The 14374-nt window shown below is 39.7% G+C and overlaps 1 protein-coding gene across 1 annotated transcript in view; it reads left to right on the top strand.

The window, feature by feature from the left end:
- TMA16 (translation machinery associated 16 homolog) overlaps nucleotides 1–14374 on the top strand; it is a 45843-nt gene extending 31469 nt beyond the window's left edge. The window contains exons 6-7 of the mRNA XM_077815426.1: nucleotides 10045–10087; nucleotides 14135–14374. Coding sequence (XP_077671552.1) covers nucleotides 10045–10087; nucleotides 14135–14285 — 194 coding nt within the window. The 3' untranslated portion in view covers nucleotides 14286–14374. The remainder of the gene's footprint in view (nucleotides 1–10044; nucleotides 10088–14134) is intronic.

Raw genomic sequence — 14374 nt, forward strand, 5'->3', positions numbered from 1 at the left:
CCTATGGCTCGAGGACTCTGAAGTGAAGCAGAGCATTTCTTTTGCCACACAGAATAAGACACTCCACCTGCTAGAATTGTAAAATTTTAGATGGCATTTTTTTTCTGGAATGAAACATTTTTATCAAAAGGTAAGCAAAATTTTTCTTAAGCTTTCTCTGATTGGTACTCAGAGTTTTTCAGGTTGCCAGGGTCTTCAGTCGTCTTATGAAAAGCTTTGAGTTCTATCCAGAAACAAGCTAGAATGTTAAAGGTTTTTCCACTGGTCAAGCAGAGTTTCAAATGAAATCTGATTATTTTAATGGCTCTGCAATACCACATCCTTTCGTCGCCCATCTTTAGGTTATCAGTTTGTCTCCAGCTGTGTGTGCTGTGACCACACATTTCTTTACATTAAAATTAAAAAAAAAAAAAAAAACCACAGGAAATTCAGATTCCGTAACATACAGATTTAATTTTCTTCGGTCTCTACAAGGCAAGGAAATAATAAATTAAGCCAACACACACATAACAAAATGCCAATCTGCAAGCATTAATTTAGTACCACTGCAACACTCTACCCCACTGACATGCTAATACTCTGATACAAATCACTTTCAATTCAACATACTATTACCCTTGTTTCCTACATAAAACCTGAAAATCACAGTGAAGTACACAATCCTAATTCTGACCTGTTCATTGTGGTGGTTTCTTACACAACGTACCAGTATATGAAAAGTGCTGAGCACCCTCAATTGGGGTTAGGGAAGGAACAGATTTTCAAAGTACTCAGTGTTTAGCAGCTCCCATAGTACTTAGTGTAGGTACCTAAATGTGAACTAGTCACTTTTGAAAATTTGTCTCATGAAATATTTGTGTGTGTGGGCTTGTTCAGTTGGTCGTATTGTATGGTTGACCTGGTTATACACACTTTGAAAACTCTGCTACTGCTGCTGAGACATCACTCGATGGAGGGTATTAATTGAACATGATACATGTTTTAATTTATTAAAAGTGCTGTTCATGTTTCCATAACTAGCAATTCAGGGCCAAATCTTGCCCTTAAGTGTATACCCATGGCTTTCATTGACTTCACCGAAGCAGAAATTTCTCATGTCCCTTATGGAACAGTCCTATAGAGTTTAATAGAAAATAAACTTCCAAAGGTTTTTGAACCATTCCATCAGAATGAAAGAAAATTATACCCTGTTATAGATGGTTCAAAGAGCCTTTAGAAAGTTTCTCACTTTCTATTAAATCTCCTATAGATTTTAGAACAACTTCTGTAGAGACGTATTTATTTCATCTCTCTCAAATTCTGTTTCCATAAAGAATAGGAATAAAACTGATAGAATGGAGCGGAAAAAGCCCCAATTTGTCATGTTTGGTGCTTAGAATATAAAAATCCCTGCACCGGAGAAGAAATTATTGGTGCTGTTCACTGCTCTTTTTTTCTCATTACAAATGCTAAGGCATATTGCCTTTTGTTGTTCATGTTTCTATCTTAGAGTCAAATTGCTTTCCCTGCCTATTTCTTTATTTGGCCAGTATTGGGGTTCCTCATCCCTTAGCCACCTCTGTGTATTATAGCACTTGAGTCCACTTCCGTCTGGTTTGTTATGTTGTCTTTAAACATAATTGATAGAGCAAGCTCTCGGAATGGGTTTTGTTTATTGAATTTTGCTTCTTTACAGATGGCTGCAAATACTAAAGGTTCAGTGTTTTGAATCATGGACTTTTGTCATAGCTGTTGCAGTCTTTAGGTTTTTAAAGCCAAACAACCGAAACCCAACAACCCAAATCTAAGCATGTCAAAGGGTATGTGGGGATGGTAGTGTTTGGAAAGCAGTTGAACAAACCAGTGAGAGCCTTATGAGCTGTGGTACTAAATCCCGATTTGCCAGGGAAGCTAACGGAGAGTAGGAACCTGGAGACAATTCTGTGATAATTTTAAAAGGAGTGAAAAAGGCACCCCAGACCAGTGGCTGGTAGGTGAATTTTAATTCCTCAGGGACTCTGTGCGGACTGGTGGCAAAATCACAGCCCCAAGAATAAAGCAGCAGTAGCTATTTTCACTTCTCAATGACAGAGTAATAGAATAAATAAAATTCTAGGTTCCAGAGAATACTTTAAATTTAAGACACATTTTGTGTGGAAACTACTGAATTGGGACCCTCTAAATTATCATGGCATAGCTGCACAATTTACCTGAACTACTAATCTGACATAGTACAAAACTAATTGTATTGTTTTAGATCTTTAAAGAACTGTACAAATATAATTTAATTACTTTACACTATTAATTTTGTAGGGTTATAGCCACTCACTGCATTGTTAGTGCTATTTTGCTACTCAGAAGCTATGCTCAGTACTACAGTAGGTAGGTTCCTACATGTGGGACTTTTTTAGCTATGAATTTCTTCCAGAAAAGAAAATGATTCATTTCTCTCTTCCCCCCGCCCATTGTTATAAATACAAAGCACAAAGTATCTTCTGTGACATGGATGAAAAATTTGGGCCCAGAGAGTCAAAAGTGTTAACATGACCCTCAAACATTAAACAGAGTTAAACAAGGTTTAAGTGTTTGGTACACAGGTACCTTAGCCTGCTTAGTCTCATGGCAAACACCATTAAAAATCTTTTATTAAAGATGCAGAAAATGAGGGAAAAACAGTTAAAGCATTTGAAAAATGAAGTATTAAGTAAGGCTTTCATTTTAACAACATTTCTTGTTCCCTTTCCCTGGAGAGAGTTCTTAGAAGGAAACCTTGCCTATTTTGACAGTCTTTTAGATGGTAACTCTCCTTTTTTGAGAAGAGAAAAAGTTAGCTGAGATGAGCTGAAGCTGTTGTTAAAGACTAATCCTGTTTCCTAGAAGACAAAACAAGACAAATGCACACAAGAAGGGATGAAAAAGAACAGGAAAAGAAAAATAGAAAATGGTGCCTGTCTTTGTGTTGTCTCCGCTAGCATCTTCACTGCTGGAGAAACAACAGCATGGCACGTGGTCTGATTAGTCACTCTGAGACCTGGTAAACTTGCACCAGCTTCAGGCAGTTTAGGAAATTGCTTTCATTATTCTCTCTGGTCACAGGCTTACAGCAGTGTTGCAAAATATATAGTCCTGGCTGGCTAAGCCTGACTTTTATTAAACAGAAGGAAAAAAGAGAGGGATAGGAAAGAGAAGGAATAAGGTGGGGCAGGAAAAGGATACACAGGGTGTGTGTGACAAAGTCTCACATCCTAGATGGTGTTCGGGATGTAGCTGGAGCCAGTGAAGGTGTTGATGTCATCTGGGTCCCTCTCTTGGCCCTGACTGGTCAGGACATCTCTCAGGATTAGGTGGACAAAAGCCCAGCAATGTCACGGTGGCTCCTGAGGTCCCAGAAGATGGTAGGGGTGGCAGCCATGATGGTGAAACTCCCCACTTCCCCTTCCCCATCTCTAATCTCTGTTAGGGAGTGATGAGTGGAATAGCCAGTCCTCTAATTATTTGGTCCGGCAATATTGGGCCTAATTTTTGACACCCCCATTTTGGTCTGTTGATTTTGGGACTCTCACAACAATTTTGGTCTGTTGATTTTGGGACTCTCACTTCTTTAGCAGCATGATCTTAATTACAGTCCTTGAGTGATATCCGCAGGAGTTTTTATTTGGACTAGTTTAATCTTTTTGTTTCCCTTTTGCACCTTTTTATTATAGGTTATGACACTATATAAACTTCTACTCACTTTTTACAGTTGAGTTCACAATTAGGATAAATCTGCTGGGACAATTATTACAACAGTTGTTGCACAATGTGTGAGTAAAGCACTTGAGTTAGCCATGAAACATACAGGAAAAGGCAAAACTTATCTTCAACTGATGTTGTATAAGCCAGAAAAGCTTGGATTATGTACTCTTCTGTGACAAGTTGGAAGCTTTCGCATGTCAGTGCAGTCTACTTCTAAAGAAGCTAAATTCTCATTTAAAAAACAAAACCAAAAGCCCCCTCCAGAACCAATTTAGCACTTACGTGAAGAAAATCTTCTAAATATGAACCAAATGTAAACTGATGCAGAGATGTCACCTTAAGTCTTCAGACAGTTGTGCCTCTTCTGATGCTCAGAGTTCTGCCAAGTAGCTAAAGAATGAAAACTAACCAGAATCTTGAGTCTTCACGGGTGCTATTCAGAAGCCTGTGAGCAGCAGAAGAACGGACTAGAGTTGAGTAAGTTTCACTTTGCTACGGTCCAGTTAAGCTGGGAGCAGCAGCAGAGGCAATCATTCTGTTCTATAAACATCCTTATACTATGCTTATGTGAGCCGCATCCAGTCTCACATTCAATGAGGTGACTACTCATCTGTCATGTAGTGTTTGTTCTCTCATCCTCTCCTCAGAATAAGGTGCAGTGCCTTTGTTTTGGTAAGGTTTTAGGTTGGTTTGTTTTTTTTTAACTATACGTGTTTTTATGTATTATGTTAGAGATGGCAGGGTGAAAATGTAGATGCTGAAAAGGACTGGGAAGAAAATTGATCCTTGTGGGACTCCACAAGTGAGGGGTCTAGTGATGGGAAATTGCTCCTCTACCACTACTCCTTGTTTGTGTCCCTCCAGGAAGGCTCAGACCATTTTAGTGCGTTACCCTGGACCCCTACTCCCTCTCCCTGGTGAGACAACACTATCTCATGGTCAGCAATGTTGAATGCTGTAGCGAGCTCCAGCAGGATCAGAATGGATCTGTCCTTTATCCATTGACAGGAGGAGATCATTCCTGAGTGCCACTAAAGTGGTTTCAGTTCCATATTCTGGCCTGAATCCAGATTATGACATGTCTAGAATTTTAGCTTCAATTAGATGATCTTGTAGTTGGCCTTTGGCTAGCTTCTCTTTGATCTTGTTCAGGAATGGGAAGTTTGACATTGGGCAGTAGTTGGGTAGAACTGATGTGTCCAGGGTGGGTTTCTTCAGTGTTGGTCAAACTATTGTATATTTGAAGAAGGAAAGGAAGAGTCCACCTCTGAATGAGATGTTGTCTTTTCAGTCGAGAGTAGCACCAGTTGTTCATGACTCTCTCACAAGCCAAGGATATTTGTCAGATTTACAAGTCTTGGGTCAGTACTCCCTTAGGGACTCCTCTCTCATTGAAGCTATTCCCTAGGATACAGGACCCAAAATCAAGGGTTTGGGATTGTGTAGAGTAGTGTAGATATCCCTGTTGCAATAGTCAAGATAGGTAGAGCAGTTGAGATAATGCCCAGTACTTCTCAAGGCAAGTAACATGCTATATTTTATCATGGAGAAATGTGATACGTAATTCTGTATTGATAGTATTATCTGGCTTATTACCTTGAGACTGAAGAAAATTGATAGAAGCTATTCTTTGTCCGTCTAACTTTCACTATGCGTTCAGGGTCAATCAGAGACTGCATGGGAGCCATCTGAAATGTGACATTTATATGACATGAGGCAGTAATTTAGATTTAATGCTACAGAGGTAGCATTATTCCTTGTTGAGACACTTTTCTGCTCCTTAAATCTATATAGTTGTTTCTAGATAGTGATAAGGCATTTCAAGCTGTGCTAAAACTTCAAAGCATCTGAGGATTAGAATCTCTTTAAAGTGTTCACAATTACTGATGGCTTGAGAAATAGGTCACCTGTAAGATTTTAGAAATGGCCAAGAAACAGGGAATGGCTGTGTGTCACATAAAGCAGCCTCCTAAAGGTTCTTGGCCAAATCGTGCACTGATTTGTACCGTGGGCAACTACCTTGATGCCAATAGGAATGCATAGGGATACAAGAAAGTTCAGAATTTGGTCATGTAATTTCAACTAGAAACTAGAAAAAGCATCTCTTCTATACATCTATATACAAGAAGCTTGTATTCTATATTCTGCATTCTGTTACACTCATTATCCAACCTTTACTAGTTTATTACTACATCCTATTTATGAAGGGCTTTTGTTGTTAAAAGCTATTGCTATTTATTATGATTAAGCAAGAGGTAAAATCACTTAAGTAGAAAGAGGACAAATATCAATGTACTGTGTAAGCATAACATTGAAATTACAAATTACACAACTGCATTTTTTAAAAATAGAAATTTCAATAATTGCAAAATTACAGTTTTAATACCAAAAGTTCTGTTTATAATGATATATAATTAACAGTGTAAACTTCAACTACTCTGTAAACCGATACATTGATAGTGATGTGGAGGTGCCCTGTCACTCAAGCAGGCATTACCTCAAGTTTTCCAGGCAATTCAGATGTTGATAGGGGCCAAGACTGTTGAATGGCTTCAGTGGCGGAAATGGTGTGTTCCATAGCCAGGGAGATTAAACCCCCGGATATCCAAATGACAAACAGCAAGATATGATTATACCCCTCCATGAAGATACAGTCTTATATATGTCCATTTTTTCTTAATGTTTTATTGATCTTTACATTCTTAGAACTGTGTTTAAAATTGATTTGAACTGGAAAGCCAGGTTTGATTCCCAGTTCAGGAACTGATCCGTTTGACATTGCACAAGTATCTAGCCCACTACGTAGGAAAGCTAGGAAGTATGGCAAGAGACCACCCTGGCTCAACCAGGAAATCTTCAATAAGTCCTACAAAAAGTGGAAACTAGGTCAAATTGCAAAGGATGAATATAAACAAATAACGCAAGTATGTAGGGACAAAATTAGAAAAGGCAAGGCACAAAACGAGATTAAACTAGCTAGAGACATAAAGGGTAACAAGATAATATACTATAAATAAATAAGAAGCAAGAGGAAGACCAAAGACAAGGGAGGCCTGTTACTCAATGGGGGGAAAGGGAGGGGGACAATAACAGAAAAAGTGCTAAATGACTTTTTCTTTCAGCTTTCACCAAAAAGGTTGGTAGCAACTGGACATCCAACTCAATGAATTCCAGTAAAAATGAGGTAGGATCAGAGGCTAAAATAGGGAAAGAAAAAGTTAAAAATTCCTTAAACAAGTTACAGAGTAGCAGCCGTGTTAGTCTGTATCCGCCAAAAGAAAAGGAGGACTTGTGGCATCTTAGAGACTGTTAGTCTCTAAGGTGCCACAAGTCCTCCTTTTCTTTAAACAAGTTAGATGTCTTCAATTCACCAGGGTCTGATGAAATACATCGTAGAATACTCAAGTAGCTGACTGAGGAGATCTCTGAGCCATTAGCGATTATCTTCAAAAAGTCATGGAAGATCGGAGAGATTCCAGAGGACTGAAAAAGGTCACTGTGTTTGCCCGTCTATAGAAAGGGGAATAAGAACACCCTGGGGAATTACCGACCAGTCAGCTTAACTTCATTACCAAGAATGATAATGAAGCAATCAGTTTGCAGACACCTAGAAGATAATAAGGAGATAAGTAACAGTCAGCATGGATTTAAAGAATAAATCATGTCAAACCAACCTAATAGCTTTCTTTGACAGAGAACCAAGCCTTGTGGATAGGTGGAAAGTGGTAGACCTGGTATATCTTGACTTTAGTAAAGCTTTTGGTACTGACATGCATGATCTTCTCATAAACAAACTAGGGAAATACAATTTAGATGGAGCTACTATAAGGTGCTTGCATAACTGTTTGGAAAACCATTCCCAGAAAGTAGTGTGACAAAGTTCCTCCTCTGCCTTGGTGGGTCTTGTGCTTATTGGTGGATTTGCTCGCCTCAGAGATTCACGGCAGCCCTCAGTTTGGTCACTTTTGTTAGTGGCTCAAACCTGCCATTCACTCAGCTAACCTCATCACTAGCCAGCATGGGGAAAAGGAAGGAGAACAAACCCCGCAGTCTCTGCTGGTCCACCTAGTGGGTTGGAGAACAGGCCAGGGACCTTCTTCTCTGATGGGACCCACAGTTCAGGTCTACTCCTCCTGTATCCAATAGGACATTGGGGGGAACCTGGGCCCACCCTCTACTCCAGGTTCTAGCCCAGGGACCTGTGGATCACAGCTGTCTACAGTGTTTCATGTAACCCCTGTGTGATAGCTACAACTCCCTGGGCTACTTCCCCATGGCCTCCTCCCAACACTTTCGGTATCCTCACCACAGGACCTTCCTCCTGATGCTAGATAGTGTTCGTACTCCTCAGTCCTCCAGCAGCACACCCTCTCACTCTCAGCTCCTTGCACACTCCCTACTGACTAAAGTGAGGTCCTTTTTAAACCAGGTGCCCTGATTAGCCTGCCTGTCTTAATTGATTCTAGCAGCTTCTTAATTGGCTCCAGTTGTCCTAATTAGCCTGTCTGCCTTAATTGGTTCCAGCAAGTTCCTGATTGTTCTGGAACTGCCTTGTTACCTTACCCAGGGAAAGGGACCTGTTTAACCTGGGGCTAATATATCTGCCTTCTGTCACGCTCCTGTAGGCATCTGGCTGACCCTGTCACAGTAGTTATCAGTTGTTCACAGTCAAGCTGGAAGGGAATAATCAACTGGGGTCCTGCAGGGATCAGTTCTAGGTCCGGTTCCGTTCAATATCTTCATCAGTGATTTAGATAATGGCATAGGGCGTACACTTAAAGTTTGTGGATGATACCTAGCTAAGAGGGGAGGATTAAATTTCAGAATGATTTGGACAAACTGGAGAAATGGTCCGAAGTAAATAGGATGAAATTCAGTAAGGACAAATGCAAAGTACTCCAGTTAGGGAGGAACAATCAGTTGTACATGCACAAAATGGAAAATGACTCTCTAGGAACGAGTACTGTGGAAAGGGATCTGGGGGTCATAGTGAATCATAAGCTAAATATTAGTGAAGAGTGTAACACTGTTGCAAGAAAAGCAAACATCATTCTGGGCTGTATTAGCAGGAATGTTGTAAATAAGACATGAGAAGTAATTCTTCCGCTCTACTCTGTGCTGGTTAGGCCTCTGCTGTAGTATTGTGTCTAGTTCTGGGCGCCACATTTTAGGAAAGATGTGGACAAATTAGAGGAAGTCCAGAGAAAAGCAACAAAAATTATTAAAAGTCTAGAAAACATGACCTATGAGGGAAGATTGAAAAAAAAAAAAAATGGGTTTGTTTAGTCTGGAGAAGAGAAGACTGAGAGGGAACATAATAGTTTTCAAGTACATAAAAGGTTGTTGTAAGGAGGAGGGAGAAAAATTGTTCTCCTTGTCCTATCCTCAGAGGTTAAAAAGCAGTGGGTTTAAATTGCAGCAAGGGTGGTGTAGTTTGGACATTTGGAAAAACTTCCTAACTATCAGGGTGATTAAACATTGGAATAAATTGCCTAGGGAAATTGTGGAATCTCCATCATTGTGGATTTTTAAGAGCAGGGTTGACAAACACTATCAGGGATGGGCTAGGTAATATTTAGTCCTGCCATGAGTGCAGGGGCTGGACTAGATGACCTCTTGAGGTCCCTTCCAGTTCTACACTTCTATGATTCAAAGTCACTTCAAGTAAAATTTCAGAAGTGTCCAAGTCCTATCTTCAGACCACATTCAGAAATTTAGGAGCCTAAGTGCCTAAATCAGTTTTGAAATGGAACTCTTCTCCCATAGTTTAACTGGTTTGTCTGTTTAAACTGTAAGTTCTCGGGAGTAAGGCTTGTCTCTTACTCGTGTGTGTGTGTATATATGTATAGCACAATGGGGACTCTAGGGTATAATTGTAATACAAACAACGTAATTATGTTGCTAATCTCACTGATGGCATTTGCAGCTTCCTTTTAAGGGCCTAAATCTTTTGCCGGTTTTAACACAAACATTTAGACAAAATGTAGCTTCTTTTCAGCAACTAGAGGCAGCTAAAAGGTTGATAAAGTACCTTGGGAGAGTCTCCCCCTACCCTGGTAAAATGGGCTCAGGAACAGCACCTTTTAGAAATCCCAGCACCCTCCCCCTTCCTGGCAGTTGTGGGAGAAAAGGTAGACTTCCTGCTAGATTATTACCATTGGACCTCGCTATTCTCAGTATGATCTGTATCCACCTTGTGGGTTCAGTCCTTCACCTACCATATACCTGATATGTCTTTGAAGTCCTAGTTTAATGTTTGCTCTGAAATGAGAATTGCTATGGATATTTTATAGCTGGTAATCTAACTGTATTTAATTTTGTTCCCGTTAGACATTCCTGACATTGTGAATGGCAAACATCTTAAAATTTTCAGGTGAGTTTCTTTTTGTTGTATTTAATTATTTGTGGTCTGTATGTGCCTGACTGGACATCTCTAGAAATGGCACGGCATGTCTCCTCAATTTTTTTTTGTTTTTGGATAAAAAAGCAAACCACCCCAGCATTCTACAAAAAGCAGTTGGTGGAGGACAGTGTTCTCTTGTTTGAAGGGAAACTGATGGCATATTATTAGTGTACTCAGTATTTTGCTGTTCTAGTTTTTTTTCTTAGCTACTGCAGCCTAAAAATTGTAACTTACTAGCTAGTAACAATCAATTATTGAAATATTGTAAGGTTTAAAATGCTGAGACTGTTAGGATTGAGTTCATATAACTTCAGTGACTACTTTTTTTGGATATTTTCAAACAAACTTTTAAGATGGGAAATTCTCTGCCTATATTTTAGCAATTCATATAGCAAATAACTTCGACCATGCTCTGTTGAGAGATTCAGGGGATCAGAGTTATGGTGCTGAGCTTGATTCTTTTCTCCATTCATCAGCAACGGCTCAGTAGGGTGCACTATAGAGTTAGCATTCTTCCTTTCCTGAAGAAGAAAACATACCTTGAATGTCATTTTGGGAGACTCTTCTGGCTGCAGAGAGACCAACATCCAGTTCTTAACCAGGAGGGCAGGCCAATATATAGGCTCAAGGCACAAAGTTTAATGGTAAATGGGAAGATATCCGAGCACCACTTCTACCTGCCACATACACTCTTCTCCCTTCCCCCCAAAAAAGATAAATAGTAGTTATCTGCATCTCATGTATCTTATCATGCAGTAGTTTCAGTATTGTATTGTTTAGATATCCCTTAAGTAACCAATATGAGTTAGGGCACTGTTTTATCTTCTGATATGTGGGTGCATCATACAAACTAGATACAGTAAAATCAGTAGTCGTACATGTGTACACCAGATGCAGTTGTTGATTTTTCCCTCTAAGATTTCAATGTGATTTCAAAGATTTGCATAGCCCCGGAATGCTCTGCCATAAAATATAATTCCTGCCAACAACTTAGAAGACCTTGTAAAGGGATTAGACATTTATATGGATGAGAACTGGCTCAGACAATTACATTAAAGGAGATACAACTTTTTTTAAAAAAAAATTATTTTTTATTTTTTGAGGGATATAACATTTCAAAGCATGAGCCAGCCACTAAGTCATGGAGACTGGGAAGAAACTTTCTGTATGGACGGGTGTCATGGTTACAGGTGAAACTGGTTTTGTCCCTCTTCAGAGCACCCGTTAGGTGACAGGCCTGGCTTCTACAGCATACTCTGGGTGGAAGCACAGAGTTCAACCGTTCTGGGACTGGATCTCTGTGCTGCAGCCCCTTAGCCTGTTTCCTAACTGTGTTAATGTGACAGGCTCTGCGGGGTTTGGCATCTGTAAGAGTTTCCCTTCTGGAGCTTGTGACAATATAAGTTTGCAGTGACAGAAACAACATCTTCAAAACAAAACATTATTTATTCTTTCATCCTAAGGCACAGAGCTTGCTGAGCAAAGGGTTAGAACAACAGAGTCCTATATACCTATTTTCCTATACCTACACCTTAGTCCTTTGCAAGTATTTGCAAGTTCCATTCAGTCTAGTTAATCCCTATTTCTGGGGAGAAGCAGACTGTCCTGCTCGTAGCATGCTCTCTTTCGGTGTCTCTCTTAGCTCTCACTGACACTCCCTGGGCAGCCTCTCCTTCCTACCAAAGCTAGCATTTTAAAGATTTTTAGGATCCCCTTTCAAACTAGGCCTAATCTGGGGGAGAGTAAACTCTTCGTAGCCTAGATGGAGCCAGTAAACAATTTTCCTGTTGTTTCCTTGAGGATTCTTATCTGTGTCATTGTTTTGCCTTTCCTGCTTGATTCCTTTAACAATCCTAAAGATTTAACTCTGTGCATTGAGGCAGGAGAAATATTACAGACAGTCTGATGGGTATATGATATTTATAAAAAAAAAAAAAAATACCACACATAAATCCCTCTTTCTCCACAGCAGGCTATTCTATAATCGGAGTTTCTCGGACCTGATACTGAGTACAGGATGATGGATTAGATGGACCAGTGGTCCAATCTGATATGGTAATTCCTGTGTCCATTTGTAAAATGAAATCCTTAAGGATGGATTTTCAGAGCTGCTGAGCGCCTTCAAGTCCTTTTTACTCAGAGCAAGTTACAGGTGCTCAGCATTTTAAATGTTTGTTTAAAATTCAGCATAATAAACTAGCATTTCCCCATGGCAATGCAAAACTGCAACAATAATCCAGTCAGACTGAAGGCAAACTATACAGTCGAGCTACATTTATCTAGGAATAACTATAAGAAATCTTAAGAATTGGGCAGTGCAGTGGATTAATTACCACAGCTCAATCTGCTCTGTCCATTAGGAAGAAGGCTTTGGAGGATTTCATCTATGTGGTAGGAGTTAAATTTAAAGGGACTAAACCTCCAACTGCCATGAGTTCAGGAATGCATAGAGTGACTTATCGTACCATGAACATTCTGACAGAAGGTTTGTGTTGTATTACCTTGTTAGAACCACAGTAGATTTGTCCATGTAAAAAAAATGGAAAAAAAATGGCTGTTGCCCTTGAGAAAAATCATCCACCAAGTGCCTTTAGTATAGTCAAACATCTATAATTTCGACACTGGGCCTGATGTGATTATTAAATGAATCCTTCCTCCTTTATGCAGCCTCTAGCCTTTAGAAAGTAATAGATTCAGTATGTGAATTTAAATTACACATGCATTGTATCTCCTTGGAATCACTCATACAACATTTTAACATTTCTCATAGATCATAATGAACTACTGTTTTCCAGTAGGTGGAATATTAGCTCTGCACATTGAGCACCCAAATGGGGAAGTTGATCCAACTGCAGTTATTACTTTGCACAAAAGGAGTTAAGTCTGTCAAATCTAAAACCAACTGGTTCATAGTCAGAAGGGTACAGAATAGAAATTGACAGTAGGAGTAGAATGAGTAATATTTAACTTACATTTTTTCAGGGTCTCTTATCCCACAGAATTCTAAAGCACTTTACAAACTAGATAGATACATGAATCACTTAATTCATCACTGAAAGCAGCCAGATGTGGGTTGAAAAGTCATAATGGTTTTAGTTGTGCTCAGCAGCAGTATACAAGTTCAGGGCAGGAAATGAAGAACATTGTATCAAATTTGAAACTGCAGGGGGGATTTAAATTGATAGTGTAAATTAGTAGGACAGATTTGCTTGACTTAATCCAGTTCCCCTGTAAAAATGTTAACGCTGCTGTTCTTTTAAAAAGTTTCTTGATTTATGCCTCATCAAAAAGACAGTGTCACCGTCCCCCCATATGCCATGCTGGTGCACTGGGCAAGTACTAACTGTCAGAGAAGATAGTCACTGCTATAAATGGCCAGTATCACTTCCTGCAGAACCCTTCGTGATAACCTATCAAAATACAGACCAGACCTTTCTTGGCTGAGATCTTACCATGTTGGAGTCCCATGCTGTATAGATGTGTAAACACTGCAATTAGTGTGGTATACAGCAGCATGCATTTTAACAAACTTTAATCTATACAGTCAGTACTAGGTTCGTTAACACTTTAAGCACTGACTTCTCCTGAGCATCCCCATCTGCTTATCTTAACCCAGCACCCCACTCCTGCTAATCGTATACACCTTCTCCCTGCTGCTTTCTTGTCTCCCAGTTGGATAGTTGCTGGCGTGGGGTTCTTTTTTAGATTCCCCTGCTGATATACTATCCCAGGGACATGTGCCCCGCCCCCGCCCCTACAGATTTCAGCATGAGTGTGGAACAAGTGGAAGAAAGATGTATCATTTGCGCACACATGAACCAGTAAAGGTTTGCAGAGGACAGAGCACACTGGGACTGATATGAGGCTAAGGCTAATGCAGCAAATCCTTTCTGGTTCCAGACTTATACTTCTACCTGACCTGACTGAAAACCCTTTTCAGTAACCAACATTAGTTAATTTTTCTGGGTTCTGAATTTTAAACATTAATTATTTTTCATTATATCTTTTTTCTTTAAGAGAATGGGATGGCGATCTGAAGAAACTGCCAAACATTAAAATGAGAAAAGTGTCTACTAAAAATGCTGTTTGCAGTAGGACGGAGGTGGCAAATGGGGAAGCTGAAGAGGAATTAGATGCAGCAAAAGACAGACTAATGAGCACCAGCTGATACGAAAGATAAAATAGCTGAAAGGGACTGCCAGGAACCTATTTGAACGATCCCTGGAAGCAGAAATAAAGCTGGTATTTTCAATTATA

Source organism: Eretmochelys imbricata, chromosome 4, assembly GCF_965152235.1.
Source record: "Eretmochelys imbricata isolate rEreImb1 chromosome 4, rEreImb1.hap1, whole genome shotgun sequence".
In the NCBI taxonomy this organism is placed as follows: domain Eukaryota; kingdom Metazoa; phylum Chordata; order Testudines; family Cheloniidae; genus Eretmochelys; species Eretmochelys imbricata.